Consider the following 20,851-nt stretch of genomic DNA (forward strand, 5'->3'; position numbering starts at 1 on the left):
GCATGAGAGCAATATCCTCAAGATAATATCCTCTTCCGAAGAATGGGTTGGACATAGATATTTCCAGGAGGAATTTGCAGTAGATCTGCAGGAACAGCAATAACAAGCCGTTCAAGAGGAACAATATGCTCGGCTTTAACATTCTTCTCTGCTGGTCGGAAATGGATCAGGAAGTTGAAGCGAGAGAAGAAGAGGGACCAGCGAGCCTTTCGTGGATTGAGGCGTTGAGTGGTCTGGAGATGTAGGAGATTTTTGTGGTCGGTTTAAATACAGACTGGATGATGAGCTCCTTCCAGAAGATACCGTCAACTCTTCCAAGGCAAGCTTTATGGCCAGCAGCTCCCGATAAGCTATGGAGTAGTTTCTCTCTGTGGCTGAGAAGGTTTTCAAGAAGAAGCTGCAAGTGAGTGTGGTCTTTGGGCCCTTTGTGGGAGAGAATGGCTCCAACTCCTACTGAAGAGGCAACAACCTCTAGCAGGCGTTCTTGGGAGATAAAAGGGAGGAAAACTGCAGTATGCACCGCCGGTAAGAAAAGCCCAGGAATTTCTGGTTGGCATGAAAATCCACTGCGTGAGGCCGCTGAAGTACCGATGACAGATTTGTGGGATCCATCTGTAGTCCCTTGTCAGAGATGATATACTCAAAGAAAGGAAGACTCTTTTGATGAAATAGGTATTTCTCCAGCTTGGCATACAGGCGATTGGCCCTTAGGCGCCTGAGGACTAATCTTACATTAACCCGATGGGACTCGTGGTCAGTAGAGAACACCAGGATATCGTCCAGGTAGACCACAACACAGGTATATAACAGGTCAATAAAAATGTTGTTAACAAACTTCTGGAATACGGTTGGTGCGTTACAGAGTCCAAACGGCATGACCAGATACTCAAATTGCCCATCACAAGTATAGAAGGCGGTCTTCCATTTGTCGCCTTTGTGGATGCGGATGAGATAATATGCCCCACATAGGTCTAATTTGGTGAAGACTCCAAATGGCTCCATGTAGGTGGTCAAAGATTTCCGTGATCAGAGGCAGTGGGCAGCGGTTCGTCACAGTGATTTTCTCAAGTCCGCGGTAATGTATTCATGGATGGAGTGAACCATCCTTCTGCTGATATCTGTTACTGGGGTAAGTATCAGATGATAGTAATGTGATGAGGAGAAGAAAAAAAATCAGGCTGATACTGCGCTGAACATTTAGTTCATAGGCTTGATGGACAATGCGTAATGTAGACGCTGTGTCCACACCAGCTCACAATCTCCTATATATTCGCACCAGCCCCGCAACTCCTAAGAGATTGTACTATCGGACCTGCCTCCGAAACGTGTTGTCCAGTAAACTTATAAATTAAACGTTGTGTTTCACTGAGCTGCTCGGTATCAGCCTGATTTTTTTTCTTCTCCTCATCACACTTTCTTAAAGGTGGCGGCCAAGGTTGCTTCGTTCCAAGAGTGCTCGGAGGCAAGAATGCGGAATTAAACCACGTAGTTGCCAACTGACAACTCCCCTTGATGCAATTTCAACAGGGCGGTCTCAGCAAATGATGCCCGGGCTGGTTCCTCGAAGATGGGCGAGAATTCATCAAACAGTGCAGTGATCTTGGCAGTGAACGGGTGGTTCCTGTCCCGGAGAGAGGTGGCCTATGCCAGGGCTTTCCGAGAGAGTGGGCTGACAACGATTGCCACCTTAGACCTTTCTGTGGTGAACTGTGTAGGCATCAAAACTGTGTAGGCATCAATACACATGTACACATGAATCTTTAAAGAACCTCCTGAAACCTCAGATTGAAAGACGGGACGCATCCTCCATTCCCCAAGAAGCTTCTGGTACCACATAAAGGAAGCAATTTCAGACTTGTAGGGGCTATAATATTCATACAGCCAAAGGTTCATGGCAGTCTTAACAGGTAACCTGTACCTAACCAATGCCTGACCTACATGTTACTAGAAGGTGACCTGTACCTGACCAACATGTGATCAGTGGGATCTGGTACTTTCCCAATACTTCACAATTTAGTGACCACTATTTAAACAGGTATGTATCCATTAAATTACTGTGACCACTATTTGACCATAACTGAAAAGCATGTTTTGCATTCGATATAATGTTCTATCTTAGACTTTGTTTTGCTCCTCTGTGACTCATGAAGACACCTGTGTCCCGCGATGCCTCCCCGGGGACCTCTGCCTGATGTGTATTACTGTGTATCTTTTACATAGGAAGAAGCTGAAACACATCAGGACCTGCTCCACCATGAGTCTCCTACTAATCCTCTCCACCCAGACCCTACTGATGGCTTCAGGTAAGTTGCTTCTATCTATCTGAGGGAGATTGAGGGCAGAGGGCCACAATATGAGGATGGATGGAGATAATTGGCCACAATATGATCAGGATGGAGGACATTGGCCAAATGAATGAATGTCACAGAATGAGGGAGATGGAGGACGGTGGCCAAAATACAAAAGGGATGGAGAACAGGAGGCCACAATACATGGGGTATGGGGGACAGGAGGCCACAATCTGAAGGGAATGGAGGACAGGAGGCCACAATATGATTGGGATGGAGGACAGGAGGGGGGTATGAGGGGGGGGGGGGGCAAGGACATTAAGTGAGCATATAGGAGCCGGCCACAAAAAGGAGGCTTTTCACTTTGTGGGGAGCCAGGTCGACACTATACAGTGCCTGTGGGAGGGGCAATGGGCGGGGTAATGGCCGGGAGTCAGAGCACAGAAATTGTTCGCATAGTGCTGTCCCTCTCTTTGGATCCCATAGGTAGGGTGATGTGATGTTCTATACTGTTCTGCTGTGCCCCCTGCTACCAGTACCATTACTACTACTGTTACTAATACTATTATTACTACTACAGTCTACTACCTTGTGTGACACGCACCGCTGCGGCTACTACTATTATTACTACTGCCACTTCTTCCTTCATTTTCTTCCGTGATTTCCAGGTAATTGTCTGCAATGTATAGCATGTGTCAGGGCTGGTGCTGACCCCGCTGACTGCACAGGTGTCACCCGCCCGTGTGACCCTGGCCAGCTTTGCATGACGCTACACAGCAGCAGATTATACAGTGAGTATTGTATCTACCATCAAAATCCATCATGATAAACAAGACACCATGACTGTGCCTTATGATTTATCAGCCTCCACTCAATAAAATATCCAGCAGCAGCCTCCACTCAATAAAATATCCAGCAGCAGCCTCCACTCAATAAAATATCCAGCAGCAGCCTCCACTCAAAATGACCAGCAGCAGCCTCCACTCAAAATATCCAGCAGCAGCCCCTACTCAATAAAATATCCAGCAGCAGCCTCCACTCAAAATGACCAGCAGCAGCCTCCACTCAAAATATCCAGCAGCAGCCCCTACTCAATAAAATATCCAGCAGCCTCCACTCAAAATGACCAGCATCAGCCTCCACTCAAAATATCCAGCAGCAGCCCCTACTCAATAAAATATCCAGCAGCAGCCTCCACTCAAAATGACCAGCAGCCTCCACTCAAAATGACCAGCAGCAGCCTCCACTCAAAATATCCAGCAGCAGCCCCTACTCAATAAAATATCCAGCAGCAGCCTCCACTCAAAATGACCAGCAGCAGCCTCCACTCAAAATATCCAGCAGCAGCCCCTACTCAATAAAATATCCAGCAGCCTCCACTCAAAATGACCAGCATCAGCCTCCACTCAAAATATCCAGCAGCAGCCCCTACTCAATAAAATATCCAGCAGCAGCCTCCACTCAAAATGACCAGCAGCCTCCACTCAAAATGACCAGCAGCAGCCTCCACTCAAAATGACCAGCAGCAGCCCCTACTCAATAAAATATCCAGCAGCAGCCTCCACTCAATAAAATACCAAGCAGCAGCCTCCACTCAATAACATATCTAAAAGCAGCCTCCGATCAATAAAGTATCCAGTAACAGCATCCACTCAATAAAGTATTAAGCACCAGCAAAGCCCATCTCTGTATGAAGAGAGCTCAGCCCGTGAGCCCTCTTCATACACTCTTCATAGCTCCGTGGCGGATATATCCGTCACAGAGCGTGAAGGGGTTAATACAGCAGCAGCCTCCACTCATTAAAGTGTCAAGCAGCTACCTCCACTCGATAAAATATCTAATAGCAGCCTCCACTCAATGAAAACTCCGGCTTTCACTTCTCCCCATGGTATCCTGTGCTGTAGTGCGTGCCGTGACATTTCTGTGTGCTTTACATACGTGCACTGTACAATGTCACAAACACACACCTCTACCTGCGCACACTGTATGATGTCACAGAGACACACCTCCTTCCGCGCACACTGTATGATGTCACAGAGACACACCTCCTTCCGCGCACACTGTATGATGTCAAGCAGACTCGCCCCTGTCTGCCCCTACTGCCTGCCTACTGTATGCAACCCTCCCAACCGTCCCGGGTTCGGCAGGACAGTCCAGCTTCTTGGGCACTATCTGCCGTTACGGGCGGTTGGGAGAATGTCCCGGGTTCCCCTCCGCCTCTCACGGTTTGTCCCACCTCCTCCTGGTCCCTATATTAGCGCTGAAGAGCAGCCAAAGCACAGGGACGAGGAGAAAGAGGGATCAGCCCCTGTTACCTCCTCACATAATGTCTGCAAGAGTCATGAGCAGAGAGAGAGACTGCAGTAGGGAAACGAGGTATGGTAAGAAACAGGGGACAGGGGAGCACAGAACGAGGAGGATACCGGGCAGGGGGCTGCTGGAGGGTAGATAGCGGACAGGAGGCTAGATAGCAGACAGGAGGCTGCTGGAGGGTAGATATATGCACAGTGGGGCAGTTATTTATGCACAGTGGGGTAGTGTTATTTATGCACAGTGGGGTAGTGTTATTTAGGCACAGTGGGGCAGTGTTTTTATGCACAGTGGGGCAGGGTTATTTATGCACAGTGGGGCAGGGTTATTTATGCACAGTGGGGCAGGGTTATTTATGCACAGTGGGGCAGGGTTATTTATGCACATTAGGGCAGTGTTATTTATGCATAGTGGGGCAGGGTTATTTATGCACAGTGGGGCAGGGTTATTTATGCACATTAGGGCAGTGTTATTTATGCATAGTGGGGCAGGGTTATTTATGCACAGTGGGGCAGTGTTATTTATGCACAGTGGGGCAGGGTTATTTATGCACAGCGGGGCAGGGTTATTTATGCACAGTGGGGCAGGGTTATTTATGCACATTAGGGCAGTGTTATTTATGCATAGTGGGGCAGGGTTATTTATGTACAGTGGGGCAGTGTTATTTATGCACAGTGGGGCAGGGTTATTTATGCACATTGGGGCAGTGTTATTTATTCACAGTGGGGCAGGGTGTTTTATGTACAGTGGGGCAGGGTTATTTATTCACATTGGGGCAGTGTTATTTATGCACAGTGGGGCAGGGTTATTTATGCACAGTGGGGCAGGGTTATTTATGCACAGTGGGGCAGGGTTATTTATGCACAGTGAGGATGTGTTATTTATATGCAATGGGGCAGTGTTATTCATGCACATTGGTGCGGTGTAATTTATGCACAGTGGGGCAATGTTATTTATGCACAGTGGGGCAGTGTTATTTATGCACATTGGGGCAGTGTTATTTATGCACATTGGGGCAATGTTATATATACATATTAGAACAGTGTTATTTATACACATTGGGGCAGTGTTTTTTATGCACAGTGGGGCAGTGTTGTTTATGCACATTGGGGCAGTGTTATTTATGCACAGTGGGGAAGTGTTATTTATGCACAGTGGGGCAGGGTTATTTATGCACATTGGGGCAGGGTGTTTTATTCACAGTGGGGCAGGGTGTTTTATGTACAGTGGGGCAGGGTTATTTATGCACATTGGGGCAGTGTTATTTATGCACAGTGGGGCAGGGTTATTTATACACAGTGGGGAAGTGTTATTTATGCACAGTGGGGCAGGGTTATTTATGCACATTGGGGCAGGGTGTTTTATTCACAGTGGGGCAGGGTGTTTTATGTACAGTGGGGCAGGGTTATTTATGCACTTTGGGGCAGTGTTATTTATGCACAGTGGGGCAGGGTTATTTATGCACAGTGGGACAGGGTTATTTATGCACAGTGAGGATGTGTTATTTATATGCAATGGGGCAGTGTTATTCATGCACATTGGTGCGGTGTAATTTATGCACAGTGGGGCAATGTTATTTATGCACAGTGGGGCAGTGTTATTTTTGCACAGTGGGACAGAGTTATTTATGCACATTGGAGCAGTGTTATTTATGCACAGTGGGGCAGTGTTATTTATGAACAATGGGGCAGTATTATTTAGGCACAGTGGGGCAGTGTTATTTATGCACAGTGGGGCAGTGTTATTTATGCACAGTAGGGCAGTGTTATTTATGCACAGTAGGGCAGGGTTATTTATGCACAGGTGGGCAGTGTTATTTATATGCAATGGAGCAGTGTTATTCATGCACATTGGTGCGGTGTAATTTATGCACAGTGGGGCAATGTAATTTATGCACAGTGGGGAAGGGTTATTTATGCACAGTGGGGCAGGGTTATTAATGCACATTAGGGCAGTGTTATTTATGCACATTGGGGCAGTGTTATTAATGCACATTGGGGTAGTGTTACTTATGCACATTGGGGCAATGTTATATATACATATTAGGGCATTGTTATTTATATGCAATGGGGCAGGGTTATTTATGCACAGTGGGGCAGTGTTATTTATGCACAATGGGGCAGTGTTATTTATGCACAGTGGGGCAGTGTTATTTATGCACAGTGGGGAAGGGTTATTTATGCACAGTGGGGCAGGGTTATTTATGCACAGTGGGGCAGTGTTATTTATGCACAGTGGGGCAGTGTTATTTATGCACAGTGGGGCAGGGTTATTTATGCACAGTGGGGCAGTGTTTTTATGCACAGTGGTGCAGGATTATTTATGCACAGTGGGGCAGGGTTATTTAAGAACAGTGGGGCAGGGTTATTAATGCACATTGGGGTAGTGTTACTTATGCACATTGGGGCAGTGTTATTTATGCACATTGGGGCAGTGTTATTTATGCACATTGGGGCAGTGTTATTTATGCACAGTGGGGCAGTGTTATTTATGCACAGTAGGGCAGGGTTATTTATGCACAGTGGGGCAGTGTTATTTATATGCAATGGAGCAGTGTTATTCATGCACATTGGTGCGGTGTAATTTATGCACAGTGGGGCAATGTAATTTATGCACAGTGGGGAAGGGTTATTTATGCACATTAGGGCAGTGTTATTTATGCACATTGGGGCAGTGTTATTAATGCACATTGGGGCTGTGTTATTTATGCACATTGGGGCAGTGTTATTTATGCACAGTGGGGCAGTGTTATTTATGCACATTGGGGCAGTGTTATTTATGCACAGTGGGGCAGTGTTATTTATGCACAGTAGGGCAGGGTTATTTATGCACAGTGGGGCAGTGTTATTTATATGCAATGGAGCAGTGTTATTCATGCACATTGGTGCGGTGTAATTTATGCACAGTGGGGCAATGTAATTTATGCACAGTGGGGAAGGGTTATTTATGCACAGTGGGGCAGGGTTAATAATGCACATTAGGGCAGTGTTATTTATGCACATTGGGGCAGTGTTATTAATGCACATTGGGGTAGTGTTACTTATGCACATTGGGGCAGTGTTATTTATGCACATTGGGGCAGTGTTATTTATGCACATTGGGGCAGTGTTATTTATGCGCATTGGGGCAATGTTATATATACATATTAGGGCAGTGTTATTTATATGCAATGGGGCAGTGTTATTTATGCACAGTGGGGCAGTGTTATTTATGCACAATGGGGCAGTGTTATTTATGCACAGTGGGGCAGTGTTATTTATGCACAGTGGGGCAGGGTTATTTATGCACAGTGGGGCAGTGTTATTTATGCACAGTGGGGCAGGGTTATTTATGCACAGTGGGGCAGGGTTATTTATGCACATTGGGGCAGTGTTATTTATGCACATTTGGGCAGTGTTATTTATGCACAATGGGATAATGTTATTTATACATATCAGGGCAGTTTTATTTACAGACATTGGAATAGTGTTATTTATACCCATTAGGGCAGTGTCACTTATACACATTAGGGCAGTGGTATTTATTTGCAATGGGGCAGTGTTATGTATGCACAGTGGGGCAGTGTTTTTATGCACAGTGGTGCAGGATTATTTATGCACAGTGGGGCAGGGTTATTTAAGCACAGTGGGGCAGGGTTATTTATGCACATTCAGGCAATGTTATTTATGCACATTCAGGCAGTGTTATTTATACACATTGGGGCAGTGTTATTTATACATATTAGGGCAGTGTTATTTAAAAACATTAGGGCAGTGTTACTTATACACATTGGGGCAGTGTTATTTATATGCAATGGGGCAGTGTTATTTATGCACATTGGTGTGGTGTTATTTATGCACTGTGGGGCAGTGTTATTTATGCACAGTTGGGCAGTGTTATTTATGCACAGTGATGCAGGGTTATTTATGCACATTAGGGCAGTGTTATTTATGCACATACTGGGCAATGTTATTTATGCTCAATGGGGCAGTTTTATATATATACGTTGGGGCAGTGTTTTTTATGCACATTGGGGAAGTGTTATTTATGAACATTGGGGCAGTGTTATTTATGCACATTAGGGCAGTGTTATTTATGCACATTGGGGCAGTGTTATTTATACACATTGGGGCAGTGTTATTTATACGCATTGGTGCAGAGTTATTTATGCACATTAGGGTAGTGTTATTTATACATATTAGGGCAGTGTTATTTTTTAGACATTTGGGCAGTGACACTTATACACATTGGGACGGTGTTATTTATATGCAATGGGGCAGGGTTATTTATGCACAGTGGGGCAGGGTTATTTATGCACAGTGGGGCAGGGTTATGTATGCACAGTGGGGCAGTGTTATTTATTCACAGTGGGGCAAAGTTATTTATGCACAGTGGGGCAGGGTTATTTATGCACATTGGGGCAGGGTTATTTATGCACATTAGGGTAGTGTTATTTATGTACATTGTGGCAGGGTTATTTATGCACATTGGGGCAGTGTTATTTATGCACATTGGGGCAGTGTTATTTATGCACATTGGGGCAGTGTTATTTATACACATTGGGAAAGTGTTATTTATACACATTAGGGCAGTGTTATTTATGCACATTGGGGCATTGTTATTTATGCACATTGGGGTAGTGTTATTTATGCACATTGGGGTAGTGTTATTTATGCACATTGGGGCAATGTTATTTATACATATTAGGGCAGTGTTATTTATAGACATTTGGGCAGTGTCACTTATACACATTGGGACGGTGTTATTTATATGCAATGGGGCAGTGCTATTTATTCACAGTGGGGCAGGGTTATTTATGAACAGTGGGGCAGGGTTATTTATGCACAGTGGGGCAGGGTTATTTATGCACAGTGGGGCAGGGTTATTTATGCACAGTGGGGCAGGGTTATTTATGCACAGTGGGGCAGGGTTATTTATGCACAGTGGGCAGGGTTATTCATGCACATTGGGGCAGTGTTATTTATGCACATTGTGGCAGTGTTATTTATACACATATACACATTGGGGCAGTGTTATTTATACACATTGGGACAGTGTTATTTATACACATTGGGGCAGTGTTATTTATACACTTATACACATTGGGGCAGTGTTATTTATATACATTGGGACAGTGTTATTTATACACATTGGGGCAGTGTTATTATACACATATACACATTGGGGCAGTGTTATTTATTCACAGTGGGGCAGGGTTATTCATGCACAGTGGGGCAGGGTTATTTATGCACAGTGGGCAGGATTATTTATGCACATTAGGGTAGTGTTATTTATGCACATTGGGGCACATTTACTTACCCGGTCCAGTTGCGATCCAGCGGTGCGTTCTCTGCTCTGCATTCGGGTCCGGCCGGGATTTATGAATGTAGTTCTTCCGCCGTCCACCAGGTGGCACTGCTGCGCTGAAAGTCATCTCATCGCGCCGGAATGCACCACCTCGGACCAGGTGAAGGTAAGCGCTCCCCAAGCGACACTTTTTCGGTTTTTAAATGCGGCGGTTTTTCCGAATACGTCGGGTTTTCGTTCGGGCCACGCCCCCCGATTTCCGTCGCACGCATGCCGGCGCCGATGCGCCACAATCCGATCGCGTGCGCCACAATCCCGGGGCAATTCAGGTACAATCGGCGCAAATCGGAAATATTCGGGTAACACGTCGGGAAAACGCGAATCGGGCCCTTAGTAAATGACCCCCATTGTGGCAGGGTTATTTATGCACATTGGGAAAGTGTTATTTATGCACATTGGGGCAGTGTTATTTATGCACATTGGGGCAGTGTAATTTATGCACATTGGGGCAGTGTTATTTATGCACAGTGGGGCAGGGTTAATTATGCACATTTGGGCAGTGTTATTTATGCACATTGGGCAGTGTTATTTATGCACATTGGGGCAATGTTATTTATACATATTAGGGCAGTATTATTTATACACATTGGGGCAGTGTTGTTAATATGCAATGGAGCAGTGTTATTTATGCACATTGGGGCAGGGTTATCTATGCACATTGGGGCAGGGTTATCTATGCACATTGGGGCAGGGTTATCTATGCACATTGGGCAGGGTTATTTATGCACAGTGGGGCAGGGTTATTTGTACACATTTGGGAAGTGTTTTTTATACACATTATCGCAGTGTTATTTATGCACATTCGGGCAGTGTTATTTATACACATTGGGGCAGTGTTATTTATACACATTGGGGTAGTGTTATTTATGCATAGTGGGGCACTGTTATTTATGAACATTGGGGCAGTGTTATTTATGCACATTAGGGCAGTGTTATTTATGCATAGTGGGGCACTGGTATTTATGCACATTGGGGCAGTGTTATTTATGCACAGTGGGGCAGGGTTATTTATGCACATTTGGGCAGTGTTATTTATGCACATTGGGGCAGTGTTATTTATGCACATTGGGGAAATTTTATTTATACATATTAGGGCAGTATTATTTATACACATTGGGGCAGTTTTATTTATATGCAGTGGAATAGTGTTATTTATGCACATTGGGGCAGTGTTATTTATGCACAGTGGGGCAGGGTTATTTATGCACAGTGGGGCAGGGTTATTTATGCACATTTGGGAAGTGTTATTTATGCACATTGGGCAGTGTTATTTAAGCACATTGGGGCAATGTTATTCATACATATTTGGGCAGTATTATTTATACACATTGGGGCAGTGTTGTTAATATGCAAAGGAGCAGTGTTATTTATGCACAGTGGGGCAGTGTTATTTATGCACAGTGGGGCAGGGTTATCTATGCACATTGGGGCGGTGTTATTATACACATTGGGGCAATGTTATTTATACATATTAGGGCAGTATTATTTATACACATTGGGGCAGTGTTATTTATACACATTTGGGAAGTGTTATTTATGCACATTGGGGCAGTGTTATTTATACACATTGGTGCAGTGTTATTTATACACATTGGGGCAGTTTTATTTACACACATTGGGGCAGTGTTATTTATACACATTGGTGCAGTGTTATTTATACACATTGGGGCAGTTTTATTTACACACATTGGGGTAGGGTTATTTATACACATTGGGGTAGGGTTATTTATACACATTGGAGCAATGTTGTTTATGCACATTGGGGCAGTGTTATTTATATACATTGGTGCAGTGTTATTTATACACATTGGGGCAGATTTACTTACCCGGTCCGTTCGCGATCCAGCGGCGCATTCTCTCCGGTGGATTCGGGTCTGGCGCTAAAGTTCCCCGGAGGCGCACTGGAATGCCCTAAAATTCACAGGCCTATACCTAGTGAAGGTAAGTGTAATTCTCGCAACACATTTTTTGTTTTAAATGCGGCGGTTTTTCCGAATCCGTCGGGTTTTCTTTCGGCTACCCCCCCCAATTTCTGTCGCGTGCATGCCGGTGCCGATGCGCCAAAATCTGATGGCGTGCGCCAAAATCCCGGGGCAATTCAGGGAAAGTCGTCGCAAATTGGAAATATTCGGGTAACACGTTGGGAAAACGTGAATCGGGCCCTTTGTGAATGACCCCCATTGTGGCAATGTTATTTATTCACATTGGGGCAGTGTTCTTTATACACATTGGGGGCAGTTTTATTTATGCACATTGGTACAGTGTTGTTTATGCACATTGGGGCAGTGTTATTTATACACATTGGGGCAGTGTTATTTATACACATTGGGGCAGTGTTATTTATACTATTTGGGACAGTGTTATTTATACACATTGGGGCAGTGTTATTTATGCACAATGGTGCAGTGTTATTTATGCACAATGGTGCAGTGTTATTTATACACATAGGGCAGTGTTATTTATACACATTGGGGCAGTGTTATTTATACACATTGGGGCAGTGTTATTTATACACATTGGGGTAGGGTTATTTATACACATTGGAGCAATGTTATTTATGCACATTGGGGCAGTGTTATTTATATACATTAGTGCAGTGTTATTTATGTACATTGGGGCAGTGTTATTTATGCACATTAGTGCAGTGTTATTTATGTACATTGGGGCAATGTTATTTATTCACATTGGGGCAGTTTTATTTATACACATTGGGGCAGTTTTATTTATGCACATTGGGGCAGTGTTATTTATACACATTGGTGCAGTGTTATTTATACACATTGGTGCAGTGTTATTTATACACATTAGGGCAGTGTTATTTATATACACATTGGGGCGGTGTTATTTATACACATTGGGGCAGTGTTATTTATACACATTGGGACAGTGTTATTTATACACATTGGGGCAGTGTTATTTATACACATTGGGGCAGTGTTATTTATACACATTGGGGCAGTGTTATTTATACACATTGGGGCAGTGTTATTTATACACATTGGGGCAGTGTTATTTATACACATTGGGGCAGTGTTATTTATACACATTGGGGCAGTGTTATTTATGCACATTAGTGCAGTGTTATTTATGCACATTAGTGCAGTGTTATTTATGTACATTGGGGCAATGTTATTTATTCACATTGGGGCAGTTTTATTTATACACATTGGGGCAGTGTTATTTATGCACATTGGGGCAGTGTTATTTATGCACATTAGGGCAGAGTTATTTATACACATTGGTGCAGTGTTATGTATACACATTGGTGCAGTGTTATTTATACACATAAGGGCAGTGTTATTTATATACACATTGGGGCAGTGTTATTTATACACTTTGGGGCAGTTTTATTTATACACTTTGGGGCAGTTTTATTTATACACTTTGGGGCAGTGTTATTTATACACATTGGGGCAGTTTTATTTATAGACATTGGGGTAGTGTTATTTATACACATTGGGGCAGTGTTATTTATACACATTGGGGCAGTGTTATTTATACACATTGGGGCAATGTTTATTATACACATTGGGGCAGTGTTATTTATAGACATTGGGGCAGTGTTATTTATAGACATTGGGGCAGTGTTATTTATGCACATTGGGGCAGTGTTATTTATACACATTGAGGCAGTTTTATGTATAGACATTGGGGTAGTGTTATTTATACACATTGGGGCAGTGTTATTTATGCACATTGGACAGTGGTTTGAGATCATTTCCTTTCCCATTATCAAGACATTTTCTGGCCCTATTATATTGTAAATTATACAACAATATAACACAATATTTTATTTTAATATTTGATATGCTGTTTTTTTTCAGTTGTGAATGGTATAAATTTGCATTTTGTCAGAAGACGGTGTATGGATTCCAATACCTGTGGACAACGGGGCAGTGTATCATCTCAATCTCATAAAATGAAGTTCAGCACAGACTGCTGCTCCACAGATAACTGCCGTGTGGCGATCCCAATGTGTAGGTATAATGGGGGGATCATAGAGGGAATGTTCCCTGCATCTGTGTTTAGCGTCTCATCAATCCTTATTAGCACAGCTGAGAATGGCGCCATTGTTTGGTGCTTATGGGATTCTCAGTAACAACTTGTATATAATTACTATATTAGTAAAGATTTCCCGGTTCAGCTAGTCCTGTAAGACTTCCCAAAAGGCATCAATAGATCGCAATTGATTAATAATTTAATTTAATTACAATATTAAGGTAAGGTAATGTTAATGCAGCTTATGAACACAGCAGCTTCACTGCTACTGTCTGCTGCTAATTGGACAGTGTCAGAGAAGATTAGCATATCACATGCCCCCTCCTCCATTCCAGCACTCCTCTCTGACAGTGGAGAGTATTACAATTGTCAAACTCCTGGACTGATTGTCAAAATTCTTTGAAAGGACTCGGGGTGCTGAGTTAATAGTTTGAGAACCACATCTTGGGTGGCCTTGCTGGGTGCTGATGGACAGCTACCTTGCTATATCTGTTACCTAGAAAGCTGGAGGTCAGTGTTAGTTTCAGTTTCAGTTTGAGTCTTACAGGTTACAGATTAGGTACCCTGTGTACCTCCAGACTGTTCCGAACCATACGGTGAAGTTTTTTTTGTACCTGATCCGGAATCCTTATCCTGTCTGACCCAGAACCATAAATCCAGGACCTTATCCATATCCTGCCTGATCGACTTTGAGCTCCTCCTAACCCCTGTTCTGGTCTCCTGACTCTTTCTGCAATAAGCAGAAAACCCCCTCATATGCTGTAGCAATGTATAACCATGACAACGTAAGCCGAAAAATGGTGGAAGAGTCAACAACAATCTGAGACACCTTTCTGTCTCCCTTTGTCTTTCTAGTGCCACCAGATAACACCACCTTTAATGGACTTCTCTGCCCGGCCTCTTCCTCCTCCTTGGGGGACGAATATGAGCCGCGTCACGCCATGAAGTGTTCTGGAGACGAGGACCAATGTTTTAAGTTCAGAAGCAAAATACCGGAGGATTCAGGTGGAAATTCGAGCAGAATTGTTTCCATGCCCCATTTCATATAACACTTTCCTTACTTTATCAATTTATTTTTCGGAAACAGACAGGACCCCCACTGAGTTCCAACATGGCTGCTCAACCGCCCAATACTGTGCTGCGCATAAATTCATAATGAAATTTGATGACAGTGACCTCGATTTAGACTTACATGATGTTGAATGTCAAGTAGCACAGAGGAAAAGCTTCCTGCCGGTCGGTGAGTGATCTGCATTGTGTATTGGTAATAATTATAATCACATATTGTCGCCAGAATCCAAACACGGGGTGCACTCACAACAGGGAACCACGCAAATTAGCCCTTAAGCTTCGTCCCCACACCCCCAATCATACAAAATGGCGCCTGTACGATAATTCCTACTCCCCTAGCACACAGCACACCCACTCAGCTCAATCTGCATGTCAGGGAAACCAAATGCTTCTGAATCCCAGACACTATACACACAGCCCAGCCAGGGGGCGCACAAACAAAGTATGCACCCCCTACCACTTACGTGCCTATAGAAACGCTGCAGCACAGAGCCACTCTGCACCCCGATATAGTCATACATTTATTACATACAACTTGTCACTGCCACCGCTCGTAATTAAGGCTTACAAGACGTCCACACCAGGACTGCACACAGACACCCAGATATGCATTCATTTAGGTGCCGTACAGATCATCTGGACACACACTGCCTATAGCTACTGCTAGCGCACAGACACACACTGCCCATAGCTACTACTAGCACACAGACACACACTGCCTATAGCTACTGCTAGCGCACAGACACACACTGCCCATAGCTACTGCTAGCACACAGACACACACTGCCTATAGCTACTGCTAGCACAGAGACACACTGCCTATAGCTACTACTAGCACACAGACACACACTGCCTATAGCCACTACTAGCACACAGACACACACTGCCTATAGCTACCGCTAGCGCACAGACACTCACTGCCTATAGCTACCGCTAGCGCACAGACACACACTGCCTATAGCTACCGCTAGCACACAGACACACACTGCCTATAGCTACCGCTAGCACACAGACACACACTGCCTATAGCTACCGCTAGCACACAGACACACACTGCCTATAGCTACCGCTAGCACACAGACACACACCGCCTATAGCTACCGCTAGCGCACAGACACACACTGCCTATAGCTACTACTAGCACACAGACACACACTGCCTATAGCCACTGCTAGCGCACAGACACTAACTGCCTATAGCCACTGCTAGCACACAGACACACACTGCCTATAGCTACTACTAGCACACAGACACACACTGCCTATAGCTACCGCTAGCGCACAGACACTCACTGCCTATAGCTACCGCTAGCGCACAGACACACACTGCCTATAGCTACCGCTAGCACACAGACACACACTGCCTATAGCTACTGCTAGCACACAGACACACACTGCCTATAGCTACTGCTAGCATAGACACTCACTGCCTATAGCTACCGCTAGCGCACAGACACACACTGCCTATAGCCACTGCTAGCGCACAGACACTCACTGCCTATAGCTACCGCTAGCGCACAGACAAACACTGCCTATAGCTACCGCTAGCACACAGACACACACTGCCTATAGCTCCTGCTAGCACACAGACGCTCACTGCCTATAGCTACTACTAGCACACAGACACTCACTGCCTATAGTTACTGCTAGCACAGAGACACACTGCCTATAGCTACTGCTAGCACACAGACACACACTGCCTATGGCTACTACTAGCACACAGACATACACTGCCTATAGCTCCTGCTAGCACACAGACACACACTGCCTATAGCTACTGCTAGCACAGAGACACACACTGCCTATAGCTACTGCTAGCGCACAGACACTAACTGCCTATAGCCACTGCTAGCACACAGACACACACTGCCTATAGCTACTACTAGCACACAGACACACACTGCCTATAGCTACTGCTAGCACACAGACACACACTGCCTATAGCTACTACTAGCAGACAGACACACACTGCCTATAACTACTACTAACACACACAGACACACACTGCCTACAGCTACTACTAGCACACAGACATTCACTGCCTATAGCTACTACTAGCACACAGACACACACTGCCTATAGCAGCTGCTAGCACACAGATACACACTGCCTATAGCTACTACTAGCACACAGACACTCACTGCCTATAGCTACCGCTAGCACACAGACACTCACTGCCTATAGCTACTACTAGCACACAGACACTCACTGCCTATAGCTACTACTAGCACATAGACACTCACTGCCTATAGCTACTACTAGCACATAGACACTCACTGCCTATAGCTACTACTAGCACACAGACACTCACTGCCTATAGCTACTACTAGCACATAGACACTCACTGCCTATAGCTACTACTAGCACATAGACACTCACTGCCTATAGCTACTACTAGCACACAGACACACACTGCCTATAGCTACTACTAGCACATAGACACACTGCCTATAGCTACTGCTAGCACACAGATACACATTGCCTACGGCTACTGCTAGCACACAGACACACACTGCCTATAGCTACTACTAGCACACAGACACACACTGCCTAAAGCTACTGCTAGCACACAGACACACACTGCCTATAGCTACTACTAGCACACAGACAAACACTGCTTCTAGCTGCTGCTAGCACACAGATACACATTGCCTATAGCTACTACTAGCACACAGACACACACTGCCTATAGCTACTGCTAGCACACAGACACACACTGCCTATAGCTACTGCTAGCACACAGACACTCACTGCCTATAGCAACTACTAGCACACAGACACACACTGCCGTTAGCTACTGCTAGCACACAGCCACTTACTGCCTATAGCTACTACTAGCACACAGACACACACTGCCTATAGCTACTACTAGCACACAGACACACACTGCCTATAGCTACTACTAGCACACAGACACTCACTGCCTATAGCTACTGCTAGCACACAGACACACTGCCTATAGCTACTACTAGCACACAGACACACACTGCCTAAAGCTACTGCTAGCACACAGACACACACTGCCTATAGCTCCTGCTAGCACACAGACACACACTGCCTATAGCTACTGCTAGCACACAGACACATACTGCCTATAGCTACTACTAGCACACAGACACACACTGCCTATAGCTACTACTAGCACATAGACACACTGCCTATAGCTACTGCTAGCACACATACACACACTGCCTATAGCTACTACACACACTGCCTATAGCCATGTGAGGGAGTTATATACAGGAGAGGATACACGCCATGTGAGGAGTTATATACAGGAGAGGATACAAGCCATGTGAGGGGGTTATATACAGGAGAGGATACAAGCCCTGTGAGGGGTTATGTACAGGAGAGGATACAAGCCATGTGATGGGTTATATACAGGAGAGGATACAAGCCATGTGATGGGTTATATACAGGAGAGGATACAAGCCATGTGAGAGGTTATATACAAGATAGGATACAAGCCACGTGAGGAGTTATATACAGGAGAGGATACAAGCCACGTGAGGGGTTATATACAGGAGAGGATACAAGCCACGGGAGGGGTTATATACAGGAGAGGATACAAGCCACGGGAGGGGTTATATACCGGAGAGGATACAAGCCACGTGAGGGGTTATATACAGGAGAGGATACAAGCCACGGGAGGGGTTATATACAGGAGAGGATACAAGCCATGTGAGAGGTTATATACAGGAGAGGACACAAGCCATGTGAGGGGTTATATACAGGAGAGGATACAAGCCATGTGAGGGATTATATACAGGAGAGGATACAAGCCACTTGAGGGGTTATATACAGGAGAGGATACAAGCCACAGGAGGGGTTATATACAGGAGAGGATACAAGCCATGTGAGAGTTTATATACAGGAGAGGACACAAGCCATGTGAGGGGTTATATACAGGAGAGGATTCAAGCCATGTGAGGGGTTATATACAGTAGAGGATACAAGCCATGTGAGGGGGTTATATACAGGAGAGGTTACAAGCCATGTGAGGTGTTATATACAGGAGAGGATACAAGCCATGTGAGGGGGTTATATACAGGAGAGGTTACAAGCCATGTGAAGGGGTTATATACAGGAGTGGACACAAGCCACGTGAGGGGATTATACAGGAGAGGATACAAGCCATGTGAGGTGTTATATACAGGAGAGGATACAAGCCATGTGAGGGGTTATATACAGGAGAGGACACAAGCCATGTGAGGGGGTGATATACAGGAGAGGATACAAGCCATGTGAGGGGTTATATACAGGAGAGGATACAAGCCATATGAGGGGTAAAATACAGGAGAGGACACAAGCCATGTGAGGGGTTATATACAGGAGAGGACACAAACCATGTGAGGGGTTATATACAGGAGAAGACACAAGCCATATGAGGGGTAATATACAGGAGAGGACACAAGCCATGTGAGGGGTTACATACAGGAGAGGACATAATCCATGTGAGGGGGTTATATACAGGAGAGGACACAAGCCATGTGAGGGGTTATATACAGGAGAGGATACAAGCCATGTGAGGGGGTTATATACAGGAGAGGACATAAGCCATGTGAGGGGGTTATATACAGGAGAGGACACAAGCCATGTGAGGGGTTATATACAGGAGTGGACACAAGCCATGTGAGGGGTTATATACAGGAGAGGACATAAGCCATGTGAGGGGGTTATATACAGGAGAGGATACAAGCCATGTGAGGGGTTATATACAGGAGAGGATACAAGCCACGTGAGGGGTTATATATAGGAGAGGATACAAGCCATGTGAGGGGGTTATATACAGGAGAGGATACACGCCATGTGAGGAGTTATATACAAGAGAGGACACAAGCCATGTGAGAGGTTATATACAGGAGAGGACACAAGCCATGTGAGAGGTTATATACAGGAGAGGATACAAGCCATGTGAGGGGTTATATACAGGAGTGGACACAAGCCATGTGAGGGGTTATATACAGGATAGGATACAGGCCATGTGAGGGGTTATATACAGGAGAGGACACAAGCCATGTGAGGGGTTATATACAGGAGAGGACATAAGCCATGTGAGGGGTTATATACAGGAGAGGACATAAGCCATGTAAAGCGTAATATACAGGAGGGGATACAATCCATGTGAGGGGGTTATATACAGGAGAGGATACAAGCCATGTGAGGGGTTATATACAGGAGAGGATACAAGCCATGTGAGGGGTTATATACAGGATAGGACACAAGCCATGTGAGGGGTTATATACAGGAGAGGACATAAGCCATGTGAGGGGTTATATACAGGAGAGGACATAAGCCATGTGAGGTTTTATATACAGGAGAAGACATAAGCCATGTGAGGTTTTATATACAGGAGAAGACATAAGCCATGTGAGGGGGTTATATACAGGAGAGGATACAAGCCATGTGAGGGGGTTATATACAGGAGAGGACATAAGCCATGTGAGGGGGTTATATACAGGAGAGGATACACGCCATGTGAGGAGTTATATACAAGAGAGGACACAAGCCATGTGAGGGGTTATATACAGGAGAGGATACAAGCCATGTGGGGGGTTATATACAGGAGAGGATACAAGCCATGTGAGGGGGTTATATACAGGAGAGGATACAAGCCATGTGAGGGGTTATATACAGGAGAGGATACAAGCCATGTGGGGGGTTATATACAGGAGAGGATACAAGCCATGTGAGGGGGTTATATACAGGAGAGGATACAAGCCATGTGAGGGGGTGATATACAGGAGTGGACACTACTGTTAATTTGGGATTTAACATGTTGCTTTTTTAATGCATTTTGAAACCTATTACAACAGCTGAGGGGAGGGGATTTTCCTA

At 44.9% G+C, this 20,851-nt stretch overlaps 1 protein-coding gene across 1 annotated transcript in view; it reads left to right on the forward strand.

Moving 5' to 3' along the window:
- Positions 1-2,223: 2,223 nt before the first annotated feature.
- LOC140065298 (uncharacterized) overlaps positions 2,224-20,851 on the forward strand; it is a 36,354-nt gene continuing 17,726 nt past the window's right edge. The window contains exons 1-5 of the mRNA XM_072112891.1: positions 2,224-2,303; positions 2,957-3,079; positions 13,769-13,921; positions 14,799-14,948; positions 15,031-15,183. Of these exons, the coding sequence (XP_071968992.1) occupies positions 2,255-2,303; positions 2,957-3,079; positions 13,769-13,921; positions 14,799-14,948; positions 15,031-15,183 (628 nt within the window). The 5' untranslated portion in view covers positions 2,224-2,254. The remainder of the gene's footprint in view (positions 2,304-2,956; positions 3,080-13,768; positions 13,922-14,798; positions 14,949-15,030; positions 15,184-20,851) is intronic.

This window comes from Engystomops pustulosus, chromosome 6 (assembly GCF_040894005.1).
Source record: "Engystomops pustulosus chromosome 6, aEngPut4.maternal, whole genome shotgun sequence".
NCBI classification, from domain to species: Eukaryota; Metazoa; Chordata; class Amphibia; order Anura; family Leptodactylidae; genus Engystomops; species Engystomops pustulosus.